The 21,285-nt window shown below is 35.5% G+C and overlaps 1 protein-coding gene across 31 annotated transcripts in view; it reads left to right on the top strand.

Annotated features, from left to right (window-relative positions):
* LOC137650196 (nucleolar protein dao-5-like) overlaps nt 1-21,285 on the top strand; it is a 998,067-nt gene that overhangs the window by 931,783 nt on the left and 44,999 nt on the right. For 27 of the 31 annotated variants that reach the window (XM_068383641.1, XM_068383503.1, XM_068383605.1 and 24 more), the window contains 4 exons: nt 11,958-12,126; nt 15,696-15,734; nt 18,696-18,826; nt 19,969-20,098. In XM_068383641.1, the coding sequence (XP_068239742.1) occupies nt 11,958-12,126; nt 15,696-15,734; nt 18,696-18,826; nt 19,969-20,098 (469 nt within the window). The remainder of the gene's footprint in view (nt 1-11,957; nt 12,127-15,695; nt 15,735-18,695; nt 18,827-19,968; nt 20,099-21,285) is intronic. The other 4 variants (XM_068383565.1, XM_068383519.1, XM_068383437.1 and 1 more) reach the window with 2 other exon arrangements.

Genomic DNA, 21,285 nt, shown 5'->3' with positions numbered 1-21,285 from the left:
GGGAGGATCAAGTTTTCTTTCTCAAAGGAACTCACATACTTGGGTTTTGCAAGTGCTCAAAGATTATAAAAGTATGTCACACCCTAAAGAACTTGAATGTCCATCAGAGTTGCAAGTTGCTCCTCTGAAAGACAAGAAAGGGGATCCACATCCTGCAAATCCTAGAATTGGGCTCCCGAAGTTTATGGATGAATACTATAGACATTGTTTATCGGAGTGGATTGAAATCGACCCGAGAACCATCACCACAATCATATCCGAACCCAGAGTCCCCAGATGAGATGGAACTTCCTCTGTCCAAAGATCATGTGCCCTCCTATCTCTCCCTTTTCTGGGTCGAGAAAGGCAGGGAGAAGAAAAAAATTGCTTCAAAAAATAAAAATAAACGGGCACCATCTACTAGAGACTCCGAAGAATCTCACAATCGGACATCTCCGAAGAGAGCAAGAACTCTCCCCCCTAAGCCCATCGAGACTTCCCATGTCGCCAACTAACCGGATCCTGCTGAGGTGAGACCCTTGGAGTCTACCTCTACAAAGCCCGAAGAGTAGTCTTCTTTCCTGAGGGCTTTAGTACTCATCATGAAAGTTAACATCTTAGGTAATACTCTGAAACCCCCATTCTCTGGCAGGCAGACTTCCATTGGCTCCTTATCCATGAAAGCGCACACCTCAAAGCACTGTCTTGAGTTACAATGGTCGCATCAGAGCAAGAAAACCATCCAGAAAGTAGAAGCATAGGTTTTTGCAACCAAAGACTGCGAATGGCTTGTTCCTCAAAATTATTTCATTTTTTTCTTTTTGAAACTGGAAATTCTATGTGAAAGAGGAAGCTAATTCTACCCCTCTTACCTTAGACCCTAGGGTAACAACCATAACCCTGAGGATATCAGCAGAAAGGTTAGCACAACAATATTCACTTTTCCTAACCTGGGATGCCATGAATTGTAATGCAGTAGGAATGTCAGTTTTGCGGCTAATCTCTAGGATTCTACAGCAACCTGTTCCTGATTCAGATGTTGGGAGATTGGAGACCAGTCATCGACTTGTCCCATCTGAAAGATTTTGTTCTACAACGAAATTCAAGATGAAGACCCCAGCACGGTCCTACAATCAATAAGATAGAATGACTTCTTACTGTCCGTAGACCTGGAAGATGCATATTTCCGAATTTCATTTTACTTAAACTCGAGGAAGTAACTTCAGTTTGTCCTGGGAACAATAAGGTTTCAGTTTTTAGTTTTCTGCTTTGAACTTTCACAGTAACTCAGGTGTTTATGAGAGTGTTCATACTGTCTCAACCTGGGCTCATGTGATGAGAATAAGACATCTCCGGTAATTGAAGATTGGTTGTTGTTGACGGAGTCAGAATCGCAGATTCTACTTCACAGTGACCTTTTCGTGTTTTGTCAGGATCTGGAGATCTGGATAAATCTCGAGAGGTCCGTTTCACCCAACATCAGAACCTTGTCTACTTGGTGTTGCTATAGATACGGTCCAAGAAAAGTGTTCCCTTCACAGGACAGGTTTAAAAGGTTGAAGGTCACAATAGCCTTCCTAACGTAGGAATTCTTCACAGCAAATAACTGGCCAAGACTGCTTGGGTGTCTGTTTTCCCCAGAATGTTTGGTCCCACATGGGAGGTTACACCTTTGTTCTGTGCAGTGAACGCTGAAGTCCAGTTGAAAACAGAGGTCCGACCCTCCAGATGTACTAGTTAAGGTGACACAGGAAGTCCGAGAAGAGGCTGCAGGAGAGGAACCTGATGGAGGGATCCTCAATATGGGTTCTTCCCCACAAAACTTATCCTTTTTTTTCAGATGCTTCCAGAGTAGAGTGAGGAGCACACATTCTGACCCACTCCACGCCAGGTCTGTGAATAGAGCATGTAAACAAGAGGTCTCATATAAACATCTTAGAAAGCAGCATACCTAGCTCTGATCCATTTTCAGGAAATAGTAAAAGATCACTTTAAAGTGTGTATGAGTGACAGCACTAAAGTAATGGCTTATGTCAACAAACAGGGGTGTCAGCTTCTCGGCCCCTTTGTCAGTTACCAATGAGCATGCCCTCATGGTCGGAGGACAACTGAGTAACCCTGTCAGCATGTTTCATTCCAGAAAAAAAAAAAAAGCATAACCAGTGACTGACTTTTTGGGGTACCCCCATATTAGACATGTTTGCCACTCACCTCAACAAAAAAAAAAAAAAACATTTATTGGTCACCAGTGCCGAACCAATCAGAAGCACTGGAGAAATATTTAGACACGTGAGACGGCCTCGACATTTATGCCTTCCCATCATTCTGTCTGGTAAGGAAATTGATCAGCAGAGCTATCATTATCCCCAATCTCCAAGTGACTTTGGTAGCACTGAAATGGTCACATGCAGAGTGGCACAAAGACATTCTAAGTTTACTGACAAAAGTTTCAATAGAACTCCCAGCTTGGTGCAACCTCCGATGTCGGCGCTCATGAAGAAATACCACAATGCAGTGGACTGGCTGTGTCTTCACAGTTGGAGGTTATCTAGTTTCTCTTCAGAGAGAGGCTTTTCACAACCAATTATAAAGAAACTATCTGGATATCTCTGAGAGTCTTCAAAAACAAAGTGGGCAGTCATTGATTGGTGCTTCTCCACTCGAAGCCTCTTTTGTCCCCATGGAAAATCAACCCCCTCACGAACTCTTAACCAAAGCCTCAGACAGGGATTTACTCGTAAGAGTTTTTCAGTAAGTCTTAGCTTCACCAAAAGAGTGGTAGAGCTGCATGGTTAATTGTACTTAGTGTCACATTCCCAGCACTGGAGACAGGTCTCGTTCTCATTTGTTCCCGAACTTTTGCCAAGAAACACAAACTCCATCCGAGGCTGTAGTGGCCTATTGGAAACGTCCCTACCTGGTAATCGCCGGACTGGGGTCCGAGTCCCTCTCAAGCTCGATAGTTTCTTATAGTGTCAGTAACCTCACCATCCTTGTGAGCTAAGGAAGGGGGATTTTGGTGAGCCTATAAGTCTACCTGCTGAGCCAGAAGCAACCATTGTCTGGCCCTCCCTGGTCTTAGCTTGAGTGGAAAGGGTCTTAGTCACTTATCATATGTATACTGTAATTTGTCAACCTTCTAGGGCATTGTCCTGCTAGCTAGTGCATTGGCACTGTCCCTTGCGTCTGCCATTCATGAGAAGTCTTTAAACCTTTAAACTTTAAATCAGTGATTCTAGGTTTGAATCCTTTTCATTATCGTCACTGAAGGAGACGGTTGATAAGCCTAGTGTCTTGCTTCTGTGTTTAGTAAGGGCAGTGAGGCTCTACATAAAAACAACAAGATCATCTAGGCCCCACTTAGAGGTTCTTCATTAGCACAGGGAGGACAAAAAAGAAAATCTCCAGAAATACCATCTCCTGACTTTGCAAAATCTACAGTAGAACTTACAGGGAACAAGGGCACAATCCTTCGGCCTCAGTCTCTCCTAGAGCTCATGAAGTCAGAGTGATTGGCATCAATTTAGCCTTCAAAAAGAACCATTCAATTACCCAAGTATTGAAGGCAGGCATCTGGAAGAAGCAGGCCACCTTCACAGCATACTATCTTCGGGATTGAACCCACGGGTTCCAGGATACATTTTCCATTGGACCTGTGGTAGCTGCTCAACGCGTGATGGAGCAAGCCTCGTTCTTTTCAGGACATAGAAGCATCATGTCAAAGATAGTATTTACATCATCATTTTAAGGTTAAAGGGTGAGAATGACTGGCCTTCTTCCCTCTTTTTTCCTTCCTTCCCTCTCTTGGAACCAACCAGTGAAACGTTATGGAGCTGGAACGGACACTGATGCAGGTGAGCACACTAGTGACGGGTGGTAATTATACTAAATAGTAGTAGTGTAGAATCACCACATTCATTCTGATGGGGAGATTGTCAGTTAAGGCAAACAAAATATTTATATTAGTCCTTAACAGGAATATTGTTTTCACTGAAGATAGGTTCTTGTATGAAAAACTGGGCCGTGACGCAGTAGGTCATTCAACCAGTGGTCACGGGATGCAAGGATCCTTTCCTCTACTCTTCTTTCTAGTCAGAGCATATTGCTAGCCAACCAATTTGGCCCCCTTACTAAAGAATGAAGGTTTGTATTTACATGGGAACAAATCACAAATTGTTCAAATTATTTGTATTTTCCCTAGCTATACAAACTTGAGTCTTTTAGGTTTCACTTCCCTCCTCATCCAGCCCACATTTCCCAAGCAGAATGAAAATGAAGGCTCCGCACACTGTTAGATCCGCACCAGTAATGAATACTAGGTTGCGATTGCCAGAACCTCAAAATTTTGCATCTGCCATTACCAGGTTTTGCCAGAACCTACCCTACTAAAGGACTTATACAGAAAAACACACTTTCACATCAAATGCACACACAAGCACGCACACATAACTACCTTTATATACACACACACACACACACACACACACATATATATATATATATATATATATATATATATATATATATGTATGTATATATATATACTGTATATATATTTATTAAATGATAATGATCATATGCTAGATAAATTGTATTGTTGCTATTATTACGGAGCCTAAGTTTTATCGTTACTAAAGCTAGAATTAGAAAATTGGTAGATGTAATAAACTACATTATAAGTGCACAATATCTCCCACCAAGTATTTCAGCAATTGACCAAACTGCAGGGCCGAGAGGAAAGCTAGTGATACCTCATCAGTATGATGGCTTAAGTTTTCTGAAAATTAGTTGACTTTTTTATTTAGTAGGAACGGTTCTCAGGTTACCTGTTTGTAATGTAAACACGAAATGGTGATTTCAAAATAGATGTTTACTCAGTTTGAAGACTATTTATGACTTGTTTCCTGCTTTTTCATTCTTGATGTTCCTTATTTACTTATATACTTGCTCTTTCATCCTTATTTATCTATGTTTTTAGGATATATGTTTCTATTTTTAAACAGATGCCATAATTCAATTTTTCTATATGTTTTATTGTCTCATTCATCACTCTTTGGACAGCAGATTTTACTCTTAGTTACTTGAATAAATTTATACATAAGATAAGAGAAAGTTTGGTTAATATTGCTTGGATGTTCGATTTTTCAAATACTTTTATAGTCCTAATCTCTGAAAGTATGACATAATATTGGTTACATTGATATCAGTGAAGCTATTGAGATTTGAACGGCCCTGTTAATATAAATTTAGATAACTGATATGTTAAGAATACAATTGTTCTTGTAAGGAAATTAGACAAACCGTAGTTTTATCTTTAGTTCTGCAGTACCAAAAATATATTACCTCAATGCAACTACTGTATATAGTAATCTAAACATTCGACATAATAATTTCACCGTATCTTGCAACTTTTTCTATATAATATTTCTACATGAATAGTTCTCGATTTTCAGCAACTTTTCTATATAATATTTCTACATGAATAGTTCTCGATTTTCCTACACGTTCACGCGCATGTTTAAGGGTCCTTAAAGAGATAAAAGTTTTGTCTCAGAAATTGGCTTAAGATTCTTTCCTACTGATCAATGCATTTAATAGGCAGTAATACTATGTGAGTGTATATATATATATATATATATATATATATATATATATATATATATATATATATATATATATATATATATATATATATATATATATTTATACACTCACGAGGATATATAAAGTAGGATGAGGACTCCTAACATATGTCGATGTACTTTTGTTGTAATGCTTTTGTATGGACGTGATTTGAATACATTGAGAACGCAAAATATATGAAAGGGAAGAGCATACGAAACGAAATAACCAATTATTACAAATATGATAAATTCATTTACAACTATGCTCTCTTATAAAGATTATCACGTCAGTTTTGTAGTGTAAAAAGGTCTCGATCCACGAGCGTTTTTCAGCAGTATAGTAGCGGTTTCACTTTTAATTTTACACTGAGGCTTATGATTATATCCACACATGTAAGCTCTCTCTCTCTCTCTCTCTCTCTCTCTCTCTCTCTCTCTCTCTCTCTCTCTCTCTCTCTCAAAATAACTTTCCCTACGTATTTCATTCACATTAAATCTGAATACAGTTTATTTTTCAATCAATGTTGATTCTTACCTTAGCTTTGAGCCCGGTGCCTCGATTTGGTTTATTGCAAATGAAACATGTTTCTCTATGTTTTAGGAAATTTCTGTTCATAAGTGTAATTGAATTATGAACAGGTTATCTGTGACACTGTAAATTACTAAATGAATTAACGCAGTCTCTCAATCTCATTAAAAGCTGAAAATTTTATTGAATAAGGACTTATTTATGGTGTTTGTAATGAGGATTTCAGTGCTTTTACCTCACGGTCTCAACACCATACTGCAGTCTTCTTCTTGCTTGGTCAGAAAGCGAGGGTCCCTCCCCCCTCAGCTTTAGATGTGTATTATGGTTTTATAAATCAGGTTTTGCCACCTGTAATTATGAAGAAATGATGCAATAGCATAACGTTGTTATGATTGTCCTGACTTACAGATTTATGTTATCCCCTCAATTTACTAATGTGTGAAGTCACCAGCAGAACTTGATTGTTTACACCTAATGTAAAGCATAGAATTGCACACACAAGTTGCATCACAATCAGTGTGTCCAAGCAAAGCATACCATTTGTGTTTACAAATCGCTAATGAATGAAGCAAATGTGTTTTGTTTACCTGGAATGTGCATGCAAATCTTTTCAGAGAGGGTAAGATTGACACCATGTTCTAACAAGCAGGTAGTGGCTGATATGATGCCTGGTTGACTGCAATGTTGGTATAGATGTTTATTTTTGTAGGGCAGTCCCCTAACAGCTTGGCTAAAATCCATAGTTGAGAAGCAGGATCTATTCTCGCATATGTTAAGTAGAATTTTTAGGTTCACATGTGTACACACACTTGGCTCATGAACTGTAAATATGAACGAAACGTGCATTGTACTTTTTTGTAGTTCCTACTTTATTGGTGACTTGTACTTGACTTTAGTGTGATCATTGAACACTGTGGGTATGAGGATGATGTTACTAACACTGATGTGAATTACATGACATTTTCTTTATAATTTTTTAATGAATATTACATGATTTTTACCTTAATATTTGATAAATATTGTGCTATTTTTTACATCAACTGTCTATATATGACCAACTTCCGCACGTGGAATGAATACATTTGTATGTCACGTATGCATATTTTGTACAATCAATGATATATGGTAGTGACAAAGGCCCCTCTTGGGAGTTCCTAACTGTTTGTCGTCCTTTGTTTTGTCTTGAGTTTTTAGGAAATGGGACTTTACTTATTCGTCCATTCCTCGTGGCTAACACACTTGGACACATTTTCTTATGTTAGTAACGAAAAAAAAGTCACTTTGCTTGGAATCAAGAAATATAAATTATGTATTATTTTAAATGATGATTATATGGTAAAAACAAAGCCTATGATATTTTTTATCTATATTAATTTCGTGATTTTAACTTCATCGTGATTCTAGCTGAGAGGCATATACGCATATTCCTGTATAAAAATTTATCAATTGAGTAAGTAGAAAGAATTTTTTTTTTATCAAATAAGATTATTTCGAACAATTTTAACCGTTATCCAACAAAAAAATCAAGATGTCGACCATTTTCCTAAATGTACGTCATTGAATATACAGAAATATTGCATTCCAAGTCAAATCATAAAGACATCTTTTTGTAATGATCATGGTGTTTAAGTTATTCATTTTTCATTGTATAATTTGAATTTGGAAATATGTACTTACTCACTAGCTTCCTTGTACCGTAATATCAGCCCCAAATGATAAATAGGGTAGCAAGTGCTCGTGTCATAAGCACTATAAGTCTGATATAATATTGGATGTAGGCAGTAGGACTCTACGTGTTTGCCACATATTGTCTTGCTGCCTGTATGAGTATACTACAATACAGCACTGCTTAACCCCGCATCTGTACCTACACAGTGCCATGCAGGTCAGACCATTGCAGTGGTATATGCATTGACCACAGCATTTTCACTCACATCCGCTCTTGGTCAGCTACTGACTACTCTCTGCAATGGGTGGGAGCTCTATCCAAGCAATAAACCACAGATATCCTTTCTTGACCCAACCCCAGTTAGCAGGACTGTGTGCTTGGCTGACACACTGTTTACTAACTCCAGACGCAGCCCGCCTGGTAGGCAGCACACTTCACTTGGTGCTTTATTATTGCTCAAGTTGGAGGAATGGCTTTGTATGGTTTCTGCTTCCGAACAAACATGTCCAACTTCACATTATCAATACCTTTAGCTGTAGTAGATCTGTTGTATATCATGGCCATAAACTACTCCAAGATCTCCACGTCTTCATCATATTCTTCACTGAAGATACTGGAAGCCTCATCACAAACATCCCAGGTTTACCAAGCAGACTTCTTCCTTTTGTCACAGATTACTGAAATGACATTACAGCCAGTGAAGGCATGGAAGAAGAGCATCCCTTTGCTCTTTTCTACAATAGTGCAACACAAATCATGCATATCTGCTGCAGACCTAGCTCCTGAAATACCTGCAGAACACTTACTGCAATGGTGACAACATCTGTCACTGGTTTTGACCATGATGACTTTGGTTGCATGCCTGGCATGCACAAAGGACTGCGTGTCAACTTCTTCATGACTGCATGGTGACACCCCAGCCAGATTGATAGGGTAGTTTCTGGCTGTCTTCTTCCTTATTCCCAGTGACATCATTTAGTGTGGCCACAATTGCAATCTTATCAGTCATAGATTTAAACAGCTAGGCTTTGTTGTCATTTTCTCTCAGGAACTCTCGCCAGTTTGAGGGAATTTTGCCTTCCCTTTTTACCTTGCGTTTCGCCCTCGTCATCACTTTGATCTAGTTTCAGCTTTCTCTTGTACATGGTATTGTATGCTTATATTGTGTGATCTTCAAACGTCTTTGAACTCCATGTGGGCAGACTGTTCATCAATACTTCATCAGTGATGATAGTATCAGTGTCTGGCTCTACCTCAAGGGGTGCAACTTTGCATCAAGAGAAAGCAGGTCCCTACTCTCCTCCTAGAAAGGATTGCCCATATCTTGTACGGGTTCGAGAGCTTTTCTAATTGCTCTAGGAACAATTTTTGTATTCATTCTGTCTCATTATGATAAGTGATGTGTTCATACCCTCTTTGATCCCACATGTTGCCTCAAACTGGCAACCAAGTGGCTGACTTCAGGACCAGGTGTGATCTATCTTCTCAGTGCTGGTGGGTATTCAGTCATGTCCTGATGACGGGGTTGGCCTGCTCATGGGCTTGGTCAATAGTCACTGCTAAGATCTGTTAGCTCGATTTGTGTACATCAGAGTCCACTCTGGAACTCCTGAGCCAGCTGAGGATGCTTCTGTTCTAGGATCACCATGTCTCTATAGTGGATCAGAAGCCACCGTACATAGTTTACATTGTTGTTAGCAAAGAAGTATGGTGTCAACTCAGTCAGTGACTGACAGTATAGCTATTTACTTGTTCTGGTCAGTTCAAAATTTAGACAGCCTTGGATTTGTATTTTCTATCCTGGTGAGTGGTATTCAAGGTATGACACTATAGTAAATATCGATATTCAGTGAATCAAGGCGAAGGTTTAATCCATTTACCACCTTGAGCACAATCATGCACAATAAGCTATGGGTACGACTATGTTCTGGAATGGAAATATATGGCTTATATGTAGCTCAATTGTATATCCAGCATAATTTAAGTCCCTCGTGAATTGTACACATCCAAGTAAGTATATGCAAAGCAGTGTAAATTCCCGTTGCCTTTGGCTTGGCTGTCCTGTGCCGGCACAACCTGTCAAATAAGACGTGACTGTCTATCTGATCTGCATGTAATATACTGTGGCTAACTAATGCAAATCATATTAGTCAGAATTTGGGTTACTAAACTAATTATGTATATACGCTAAATCATTATTTAGCGGATACTGAACCCCATACTGAGTTTCACAGCAGTGGTGCTATTCAGTGTGCCTGGGTTGTGCATTGACGTCCACTATGTTGGTTCAGGAAAGCCAGTAAGTCCGTGGTTCCAAATGCGGATTCTACTCGGTGGAAAATGTATGATTTGGCAGCAAGATTATTCAGTAGCACAAATCTTTGCGATATTATTGAGAAATGCAATATTTCTGTATAGTTAACGGCGTCCATATTGTAAAGTGTCCACCATCTTGAATTCATAGTGGCTAACAGTTTTTATCAAAAGAGCAAACTATAAAGAGTATGTGTGCCAATTTTAGTGCGTGTTTCCAGAAATGAAAGAATTGAAATGGAAAGAACCCATCAAATTAGATGATTTCAAAACAAAACTTTTAGTTTTTATGAATAAATAGTTGACTTCGAGTGTGTAAAGGCAATAACCTTCATGCTGCAAAGATTAGAGTTCTTAGAGGGGAACCAATTTCATTTTGTCTCTGCCATATATCCTCACACCAAAGTACACTGGTACAACACTCACAAAGCACACAAAGAGAAAGGAAGAATTTAATTGCACTCTGAATGGTTTCTTCTTCATTAAATCTACCACACGAGGTATCATCCTCTAGTCCCACCAAATTTATTTACATATAGATGTAATTTATTTTTCTCAGATCTCGTTGTCTTGCCTTGCATAAGGGTTACTGTACTTCTGAATGTTTCTCCTTCACCAAACTCCTTGTCATTCATGAATATGATTCTAGTTTTTGTGAGCCTTTTTTGAAACTGAAGGTTTAAATAAATCACATTTTTATGTGGAAATAGGTAAAAATGATTTCTAGAAGGATTCTTAGATTCTGGCAAAAGAAAATGAGAAAATTGCCTTAATGTTTTTCATGAAATAATTTTGAGATTATATTGCAAAGAACTATTGAGTTAAGTTACTAGGCAATTGAAATTTCACCCAAGAATCCTTTTAGTAATTTCAATGCCTTTGAATTCCCTTTTTTTTCATTTTTTGTGTATATGGTTACGATATAGCTCTGATGTGAGAAAACTACTCAAATGATCAGAGTTTAACTCTCCTCGGATATTTTTTTGTCCTTACCTTGTTGATGTTCTGATTGTCCAAGCCACGTCTTTAAATCCTGTCACGTTCAGGAACACTAAGTGCCTGTTTATCCTCTAGTTCACTGCCACATTAGTTTGTCCATCATATAAGGCAAATTGCTACATTTATAGTTTTGCTCTCATCTCTATTTTCCTGAATTATGAAAATAAAGCTGCCACATTGCTTTCTTCTTATTTTGTTTATTGCCACTCCCGTGATTATGCTGGTTACTTTCAATCACAGCTGATGATGCACCAATATTTTGGTAAATGTCCCTGATATACCAAATGCTTTGGTCCCGTTAATTCTGTGTTATGTTACAGGTACATTAGTATGAACAAAGCTAAAGTTAGTCAAGCTTTTCTTAGATTAGAAGGAGAAAGTACTCTTGTTTTATTTAGAAAGCAATATGATTTCTATGTTAAGATTCTTATTAATGAATAATGAGTAATTTACTATCATTTTCAGGACAATTAATATAATATCGTAGTTTTAAGTTGCGTTTGAAAAATAATTAGAGGACCCAGGAAACTTTTGTCTTAAATATGGATATGTATTTCAACACGTTATCTGCAGTCTAGTTTAAGTAGCTTTTCATGAGTTTAAATTTGTTTGAAAGATTAATTATACTCTGAAAAAAATTAAGATAGGAAATATTTGACTTCTTTCCATGAAACATATTAAGTGTTTAAGAAAAGATAAGACATTTTATAAATGATATATTCCTATATTGCTGAATACCATAGGGTACAACAATGCTTTACTTATCCCCCACGATCTTTTTTCAACACTTGATGTGAATGGAAGCCCTTCTCCTATAACAGCCTGTTTGTTGTGTGTCTTTCAGGGCCTACAAGTCTGAGTACCGCAAGAAGTTCCGTCCATTCTCGCAATACCAATATGTGGACGGCAAGTTCCATAAGGTTAAGACCGACGAACCGGCCGCAAGTACTGATGCATCCAATAATTGGTATAAGGAAGTCATTGAGCTGCGTCGTCAGGCGGGCCAGTACAGAGTGAGTGGTTCCACAAATTTAACCAGTTTCCTTCCCACCATTTCCTTTGAGTTCGACCTCCATTATGATGTTGCCGTGATTTTATTTTTTCCATTTTGACTCCCGTCAACAGCCAACTTTTTTAATCCAATATTACCTGAGGTTTGGGTCATAAAAAAATTATGTAGAATTCTTGCTTCTGCATCACATAATCAGAACAGTGTTGTCATGGATATGGCGTTTTGTCTTTTAAAGCAATGAATAATGGTATTTATTCGGTAAAGATTATATTGTCATACTAATTTTGGTGTGTAAATTTTTCACTTTCTAGTTCTTAGAAATGAAATTTAATTGATACTCTACTTTTGGCACAAGGATCTTTAAATAAAAAAAATAATAATAATAGTGCAATTATTTTCAGGAATAGCTCTGGAAGATGATGAAATGAAATGCACTCAAATTATGACATTAGGTTTTTTATTTATATATAGTACGTATAGTGTATTAAAATGATGAAAGTTAAGTGTTTTGCAGTACGTAATATAGTTTGAAAAACCACTTTGTTTACACTGTACCCCCTCAAAAGTAAAAGTCCACATTAATGTAGTAAGGTAACATTTTAATAGACTTTGAAACCCTATTACCTGTTTTGCCAAATAGATATATTCTATTGGAAGGGAAAGCACACTGTCAAAGTTTTATTTCTTTAAAAAAAATCATTAGTAATTTCTTTTTAAAAAAATCATATTGATTTAATATTTACAACAATAAAGTTTAAAGAAGACAAGTCTTTTCCATTTTTTGTGTGAAATGTATATTTTTTTTAGAAATCATCCAAAAGAATATTAGAGATTTTATTTTCTATTTATTAAAGATAATATTAGTGTTTATTTTTTTTTTAAAGTTGATGGTGAAAACGGTAATGTAACTTTCAACGTTACGTGAAGTTTGAGATACGCAAGTCTTAATTGTAGAATGAAGCCTTAGATATTTAATAACCTTTAATTATGATGAAAACCAGTTGTAGTTATTAGTTTTACAATTAATCAAACGCTTGGAATTCGATATAAAGACAAATTATCATAATGAAATTGCATTATGAACGAATCTCGTAAGATATATGTTATACTTAATGTACTGGTGGTCACTTAAAAAAAATGAATACTGTGAGTTGACAGGAAAATCATGACATGGTGTGAGTTCTTGATGGAGACGTCGAGATATTATTAGAACCGTCATATTATTGTTTTCCTTTTTGTATTTCCAGCCCCATATACTAATCCCGTTAGTGTTAGTGGTAGTGTCATGCTCTTTTCTCCATGTATTGTATCATGTTGTGCATTTGTTTCTTTGAACAAAATATTAAGTTGTTTCTGCCATATATTATTGGGTGCATTTTAATCGTCATTACTATTATTACTTACATGCATTGTTACGTAGCATTTGTTTTAAATCCCATTCACTGACTTCTTTTACTCTTGTCCGAGTCTTGCAGTAAATCTACCTCTGAACAGTATTGATATAATCATCTTCATTGGAATGCAAAAGTTTCTGGGTTATGTATTTTTTGGTAAAGCGTAAATATACACACGCGCACACACTTACACACGCACATACACTATATATATATATATATATATATATATATATAAGCGTATTCTCATTTCATACTAACGAGGTGAAACCACGTCCCTACGCTGACAACTAATTCGCAAGTCCTTCATTTATCATTTTTGTAACCAACGTTACGTAGAAGGAGAAGAGACAGTAAAGGCAATTATGTTTAACATAGTTTTTGGAAATCCCACGATTGGTCTGAATTCAGCTACTTATAAAAGTAATGCGACGTTTGAAATTCAATACAGTAGCTGTATTATGGAATAAACTTGACTTTTTCCTTTATCCGTATGTTACAGTTGTAAGTAAATTAAAATTTTAGTCCTTGTGGCTTTTGTAATGTTTGATTGCTATGTGAACGTAATAGTTTTTGCAAAAGCTTTCGTATACTATCGGTAGTTGCTGATGTATGTAGAGAACCTATTTTAAAGTATGATTCGTCATTGTAATATCTTAGCCATTTTTATATGTTATTTTTTATGGCTTTTAATTTTACCAGAAAGGAATGAGATTGAAGTTTGTTATCAGCGGTTATTCTTTTAAAAGAATCCTGTCTTGAAATTCATTTAAAAATCATGTGCATTCTGTCATAATCTTTTTTACATTGAAAATTAAAAAGACGTGGATTTTCCGAGTTAATGACTTCTGTAGCTGTACGTTTTGGGATTTACAGATAATGTACTTGTGGTCTAATTCCAGACATTAATCCCTATTCTTACGTTATATCTGTAATTTTTGCATTCAGTTTAGTTATTTTTTGTGTTCTGAATTAGTTGTGAGCTATCTATTAAATGTTATCTCTATATCATAAAGATATGATTTATTAAAAAGACACATACAGTACACTTCCATTGAGCATTATTCCTTCTTAAACCTTTGTCAATAGAATTATGTCCTTGTATTGAAACTTACTTTTTCACCTTCGTATGTCATTTATGGCAATGAGCTGGGTAAGAGCATAATTATAATGCTGTTAAACAGTTTTTAGTATATATAGGTATCCAGTATTTCACAGTAATTGCATATACATGAAAGTCACTTTATCTGTAAGTTATACAAAACACAAAATTTATAATGGTCTCTTTACACTTGTCAATTTAATCTGAAATCTCTGACATTCGAAAACTTGGCCATTTTCCAGACGACAGAATAACCTTTTGGGAAAGATAAACTACCAGCATTTTTATTATACTTAACTCAATATTCTCTCCTTATATTAGATGTACATCTGTGATTCCCACTGCCTGTAGTGTTCTTCCTTAACCTTAGAATTTAAAACTGTGCTGTGTCAATGAGGGATAATGAAGTGAGGCGTTTGTAGTACATTGCATAAGGTTAACTCATTTTAAAACTAGGCATATCATTTTTTCGCTCATTCTCTGTCTCTGTACATATATATACATATATATATATATATATATATATATATATATTTATATTTATATTTATATATACAGACATACATACACATACATACATACATACTGTATATATATACATATATATATATATATATATATATGTGTGTGTGTATATATATATACATATATGTATGTATATATATACAAATATATACATTATATATACATTATATATATACACATATACATATATATATATATATACATACATACATATACATACATATATACTCACAGACATACCGAGCGCATAAGGAGGGATCACATTACAAATTTGGGAAATGTTTCCTCCCAGTATTAAATATAGATTTTAGAGTCGGATCTAAAAAGGGTATTTCTCATCGTTTTGTTGCTTGTAACTTTTGATGACAGAAAGGAGGCTGTCCATGTGTAAGTGTGAATTATGTAGTGTTGAATCCCCTTCAATGGGAGAGAAGGCACTCAACGCTACATCTTCTGTATAAAGAAAAGAATAAAAAAAAACACAAGAAAAAAAGGTAAATATGTTTTTAGCATAACCTCGCCGTCCCTCCTTTTCTTCTTCTTCCCCAGGCGAGGCACGATATTGGTGACGTATGGCGGACTGTTCAGGTGTGTTGACCAAAATATTGGGGCTTTTTTTGACCAGGTCTTTGGAGGGTGAAAAATTTCTCCCATTTTTATGCCTTCTTGTTTGTCTTCTGTTGGATTTAATACTCGTAACTTTATATCCAAACAAATCCCAGATTTTTTTTTCTGGCTTATATTTGATCAGAGTTAGTTTCTTTTTTTTTTATTTGATTATATTGCATTGATACCTGATGGTAATGGTCTTCCTCTTACTTTTGTCGATGTTAATTTGTAAGTCCTTAGTGCAAACCTCCTTAACCAGGCTGTAGTAGGTATGAAGTTGGATTTACGTTATAAAATCTCCTGTCTGATGTTTGAATTCTGGTTAATGAGACCTGATCTTGGATTTCATTTAAAACTGATTGAGGAGGTTTGGTATGCTTAGAGTATTCGACTATCTCCCTCTTTTTTTTTTACTTTATTAGTAACCAGTATGAATGAAATGTCATTAGTTTATAATTAAAGGATGAGTTGAGGAAGCTGTAAATTTCTGGAACGAATTGTCCTGAAATGACCACCAGTGCACGATTGCATTGTCAAAAATGATGAACCCGAAACTTTTGTCATTTGCTGTCAGATATAGAGAATAAATTAATGTAATATAACACACTAAAGTTGTTATAGATACCCAATGTTTTTTAATTATATGATCTTTGTAAAAGCTCAGTAGGACTTGCGAATCTTAGCTTCCAAAAAGGGGGTAGAAAAAATCTGCTAACACAGATATACCTTGCCTACGGTGAGCCATCCCTGCGGGTATGTTAACATTTTATTTGGCTTAATAATCTCAGTTATAGATTCAGTGATATTATTTTTTTTTATTAGTTTCTTTGATAGCTCATTTATACTTTTACAATGTTCCCTCATCATGATTTGACAATGCATATCACAATTCCTTTGAAGTACATTTAGTTACAGCATGCATTTTCCAACCCCTAAGTATCTCTGCTACAAGCTCAGATTGTCTGTCAGCATGGCTGCCTCCTCTTTTTAGTGGATCTCAAGTTTTGTTCTTATTTTTTATTACAGTCGACTTAGAACCTGCATTTTGCTGGCTTCATTTTAGACCTTAAGTACTTAGTAGACGAAACTACTAGGCCTAATCCTTAGAGAATATTTTGGCATCAGTGCATCCCAACGGCATACACAGTATATCAAGATAGTTGGCAGATGAGCTTCGTGGATTTTGTTGTGTTGTTTTTTGTAACTCCAAATACAGTTCATGTCAAGTGTTATGTTTTCATTTGTGTTTGTTTTTTACCCCTAAAGATAACTTACTAATTAAATCTCTTAACTTTTATCCCTACCTGGGGATCTCTTCATTTTGTCTTGCTGTTAGGCGTCGAGTGTTCTTGAGAACTTAAATTCAACTACAGCAACATCAGCATAAATGAATCATTTCATTGAGTACCTTATCGCTGTCATAAAGTTAATCATCATCTTGAGATAGTAAATCAGTCTGTTAAAAACGATATTATTCTCCTTTTCATAATTTCATTATCTGAACAGTAACAACAAATGCGATGTATAATGACCTCGACTTGCCGTAAGAAATGAAAACTCTTCATTGAGAATCATTAGAGTTATATTATGGTTATTATAGAACTTTGTCATGTGTCTTCAATCTTGGGATATTCTCACTACAGTTACTTCATCATTTGTTATGATTAAATAAAATCTTCAGTTTTAAGCGGAACTGGGTTAAAGGGATTTCTCTGTATCTTCGTGGTTCTCAGTCAATGGTTTCAATTGGAAATTTTGAATATCTACCAATTTGTCTTGAAACTCTTTCTCTTGAAAGTTTGCTGATTTAACAGAGGGCTAATTTTTTGCATGTTTATATATAGATATCTCGTATAAGTTGCAGCTTTTTTAAGAGATATGAAACTATTTAAGTTTTTAGGCTGACAAGCTAAAGAAACATTCATTGGACAATGCGAATATATACAAGGAATATGAACTGTAAAATACAGTAGCTTCAATTTCTCCTGAACACTTTACAGATCAGTAATAATATTTCTCTCTCTCTCTCCTCTCTCTCCTCTCTCTCTCTCTCTCTTTATATCCTTACTATTTACCTTGTGCTCATATATTCTGCTATCTCTCTCTCTCTCTCTCTCTCTCTCTCTCTCTCTCATCCTTTATATATCCTTACTATATACCTTGTGCTCATATATTCGGTTATCTCTCTCTCTCTCTCTCTCTCTCTCTCTCTCTCTCTCATCCTTTATATATCCTTACTATTTACCTTGTGCTCATATATTCTGTTATCTCTCTCTCTCTCTCTCTCTCTCTCTCTCTCTCTCTCTTTATATCCTTACTATTTACCTTGTGCTCATATATTCTGTTATCTCTCTCTCTCTCTCTCTCTCTCTCTCTCTCTCTCTCTCATCCTTTATATATCCTTACTATATACCTTGTGCTCATATATTCTGTTATCTCTCTCTCTCTCTCTCTCTCTCTCTCTCTCTCTCTCTCATCCTTTATATATCCTTACTATTTACCTTGTGCTCATATATTATGTTATCTCTCTCTCTCTCTCTCTCTCTCTCTCTCTCTCTCATCCTTTATATATCCTTACTATTTACCTAGTGCTCATATATTCTGTCATCTCTCTCTCTCTCTCTCTCTCTCTCTCTCTCTCATCCTTTATATATCCTTACTATATACCTTGTGCTCATATATTCTGTCTCTCTCTCTCTCTCTCTCTCTCTCTCTCTCTCTCTCATCCTTTATATTACTTACTATTTACCATTGCTCATATATTCTGTCATATCTCTCTCTCTCTCTCTCTCTCTCTCTCTCATCCTTTATATATCCTTACTATTTACCTAGTGCTCATATATTCTGTCATCTCTCTCTCTCTCTCTCTCTCTCTCTCTCTCTCTCTCTCTCTCTAAGTACCCGCCTAACAATCACCCTTTTCTTTCTTCCTCACGACAGCATCGTGGTTGGGGAGTTGAAACTGCCTCCGAACGGTTGGCTGAGATTTACTCGAAGCAAGCGGAGCTCTGGGAGCAGGTCTCTCGCAGGTCGTCCCTTCAGGCCCTGTCTCTGGCAGCGGCTTCACCAAGGTTCGTTGGCGTCTTATTTTTACAAGTTTTTATTGTTTTGGCTTACACCAATCTGTAGGATATAAATGACTTATCTTGTGAGAATTAGTTTTCATATTAATTACCTCCTGTTATTCATTAAGAACATTCAATGCTTAAAAACTTTTAGTTATAAGGATTCCTTTAGGATTTGAGTGTATTGGATTTTACCTTTTTTTGCAATTATGGAAATGATATCTTTGATTGCTAACCTTCGGAGCCAGGTAATATAACTGTGTTGTATTGTGAGCGTGTTCTGTTTGAAAAGATATTGCTTTCCTTTATGTCAAGAAAATGTTATATAATGATACTCGATTCTAAAAGCGAGTGGAAGTAATATTTTTATCTGATTTCACAGGACTTATCTTTCGCGTACTTGAATATACTCAAAGGAAAGGCTACAGACTTTTAATGTTTAATTTTTAAAACTCATGCATAGACATGTCTTTTTGTATATAGATTCCAGCAATGATGTCTTGGAATATAGGTTACAATTGATATTTTGATTCATTTGAATAAGGGATCGATGTCAATAAACAAGTTTCATACAATTTTGTAACAGGGGTAATATTTGAATAATTATATTGAACAAATAAACAACGTTCTAACTTGTAATACGGCAATTGCTATATATAATTCAATAAATTTTTTATGTATTCCATATGTAAAGAGAAATCTTTGCCAATTTGTTTTCAAGACCGTCCAGTTTTCTCTCTTCGCCATATATGTCAAATAACAAATAAGCATCTACTTCTATTTACATTTCATGCACTGTGAGATATAAGGAATCCATGGTGGTAAGGGTCTGTTGAGAAATAAAGTGTCCATAATTATAAGAGTCTGTTTATGAATGAGGAGTCCATAGTGATAAGGGTCTGTTGAGAAATAAGGAGTCCATAGTGGTAAGGGTCTTTTGAGAACTAAAGAGTCAATTCCATGTACGCTTTTGAGAAATAAGGAGTCCATTTCATGTACTCATTTGAGAAATGAGTCCATATCATGTACTCAGTTGAGAAATAAGAAATCTATTTCATGTACACTGTTGAAACAAAGAGTCCATAGTAATAAGGGTGCCTCAATGTAAATGTCTGTATATCTGAGCTCTTTGTCTGTGCCACTTGCAGTAGGCCGATCAGTAAGGCAGAGAAGGACATTGAGAACTCGAGGAGGTCGTCCCCGATCAAGCACGTGAGTACCTCTTCGCGTGAACGCCCAACCACTGCGCCGCCCAAACCTAAGCCCGCAGCTGTGCATGTGAGTGTATCAAATCGCTTTCTGTGTTGTCTTGCTTCCGTTTATGGGACCTGTTCTGCTTAGACTGACAAAATCAATTTTGATTGGGGAATATGAGTATAAAAACTGGAGCCATGTCGTTGGCAATTCATTATTTGCATGATTATATGATGTCCGTGAATAACTACTCTTGTAATTATGACGTGTTTAACAAGGTGTAGTTTAGGATTCTCTGCCCCTCAGGTCCCCAGTCTAAAGTCACTCGTTTATTAAGAGGTTAACAATTCTTTTTTTTTTTTTTTTACAAGTTTAAGTGTACAATTTATAATTCTGTCTCTCAGGTCTAGTCATAATTTTCATGCCAACGAAGGGGTTAAAGTTTTTCTCAATTTCTTGGTATTAGTTACTATTTGCAGGTAATGGAATTAATAGATGTTTAATTTTTCTGTTTAATGAATAAAAACATAGACTTATTCTACTAGCCTGTATAAACAAGCAGAAAGCAAACAAATTATTGTAATTGAATCCTACAAAGAATATCTTATCATACATAAATCTGTGTATTTTATGTTCATGGCCTTCATCATAGTTTAATTTGGAAATTCATAAGTGATGGAACACAAACGCAAAAATTTATTACATAAATTAACTGCAATGATAGAGACTATTTACCGAAATTCAAAGTTATCTTTGAATATATAAAAAGTATTGTTAGGTTTCCTATTTTCAATGGTTCATGATGCTACACTTGTTTAATAACGATCATAACTAGTAAATTGTATTTATGAACAAATAACTATTGATACAAGACAGGATATATATATATATATATATATATATATATATATATATATATATATATATATATATATATATATATAATTATGAATCCCTATATTTATACATATTATAAGTATATATTTTATATATATATATATATATATATATATATATATATATATATATATATATATATATATATATATATATATATATATATATATACATATATATATATATATATATATTTATACTTACACACACACACACACACACACATATATATATATATATATATATATATATATATATATATATATATATATATATATAATGTTTGCGTGTTGTGTAGTGACCTTTGTACCTTATTGGTTACTGCTGATTCGATTGAAAAAAAATATCAGTCACAAATCCCGTATTAGAAAAGT

This window comes from Palaemon carinicauda, chromosome 1, assembly GCF_036898095.1.
Source record: "Palaemon carinicauda isolate YSFRI2023 chromosome 1, ASM3689809v2, whole genome shotgun sequence".
Taxonomy (NCBI): Eukaryota; Metazoa; Arthropoda; class Malacostraca; order Decapoda; family Palaemonidae; genus Palaemon; species Palaemon carinicauda.
The sequence above is the reverse complement of the archived record's forward strand: the minus strand, read 5'-3'. Positions and strand labels throughout refer to the sequence as shown.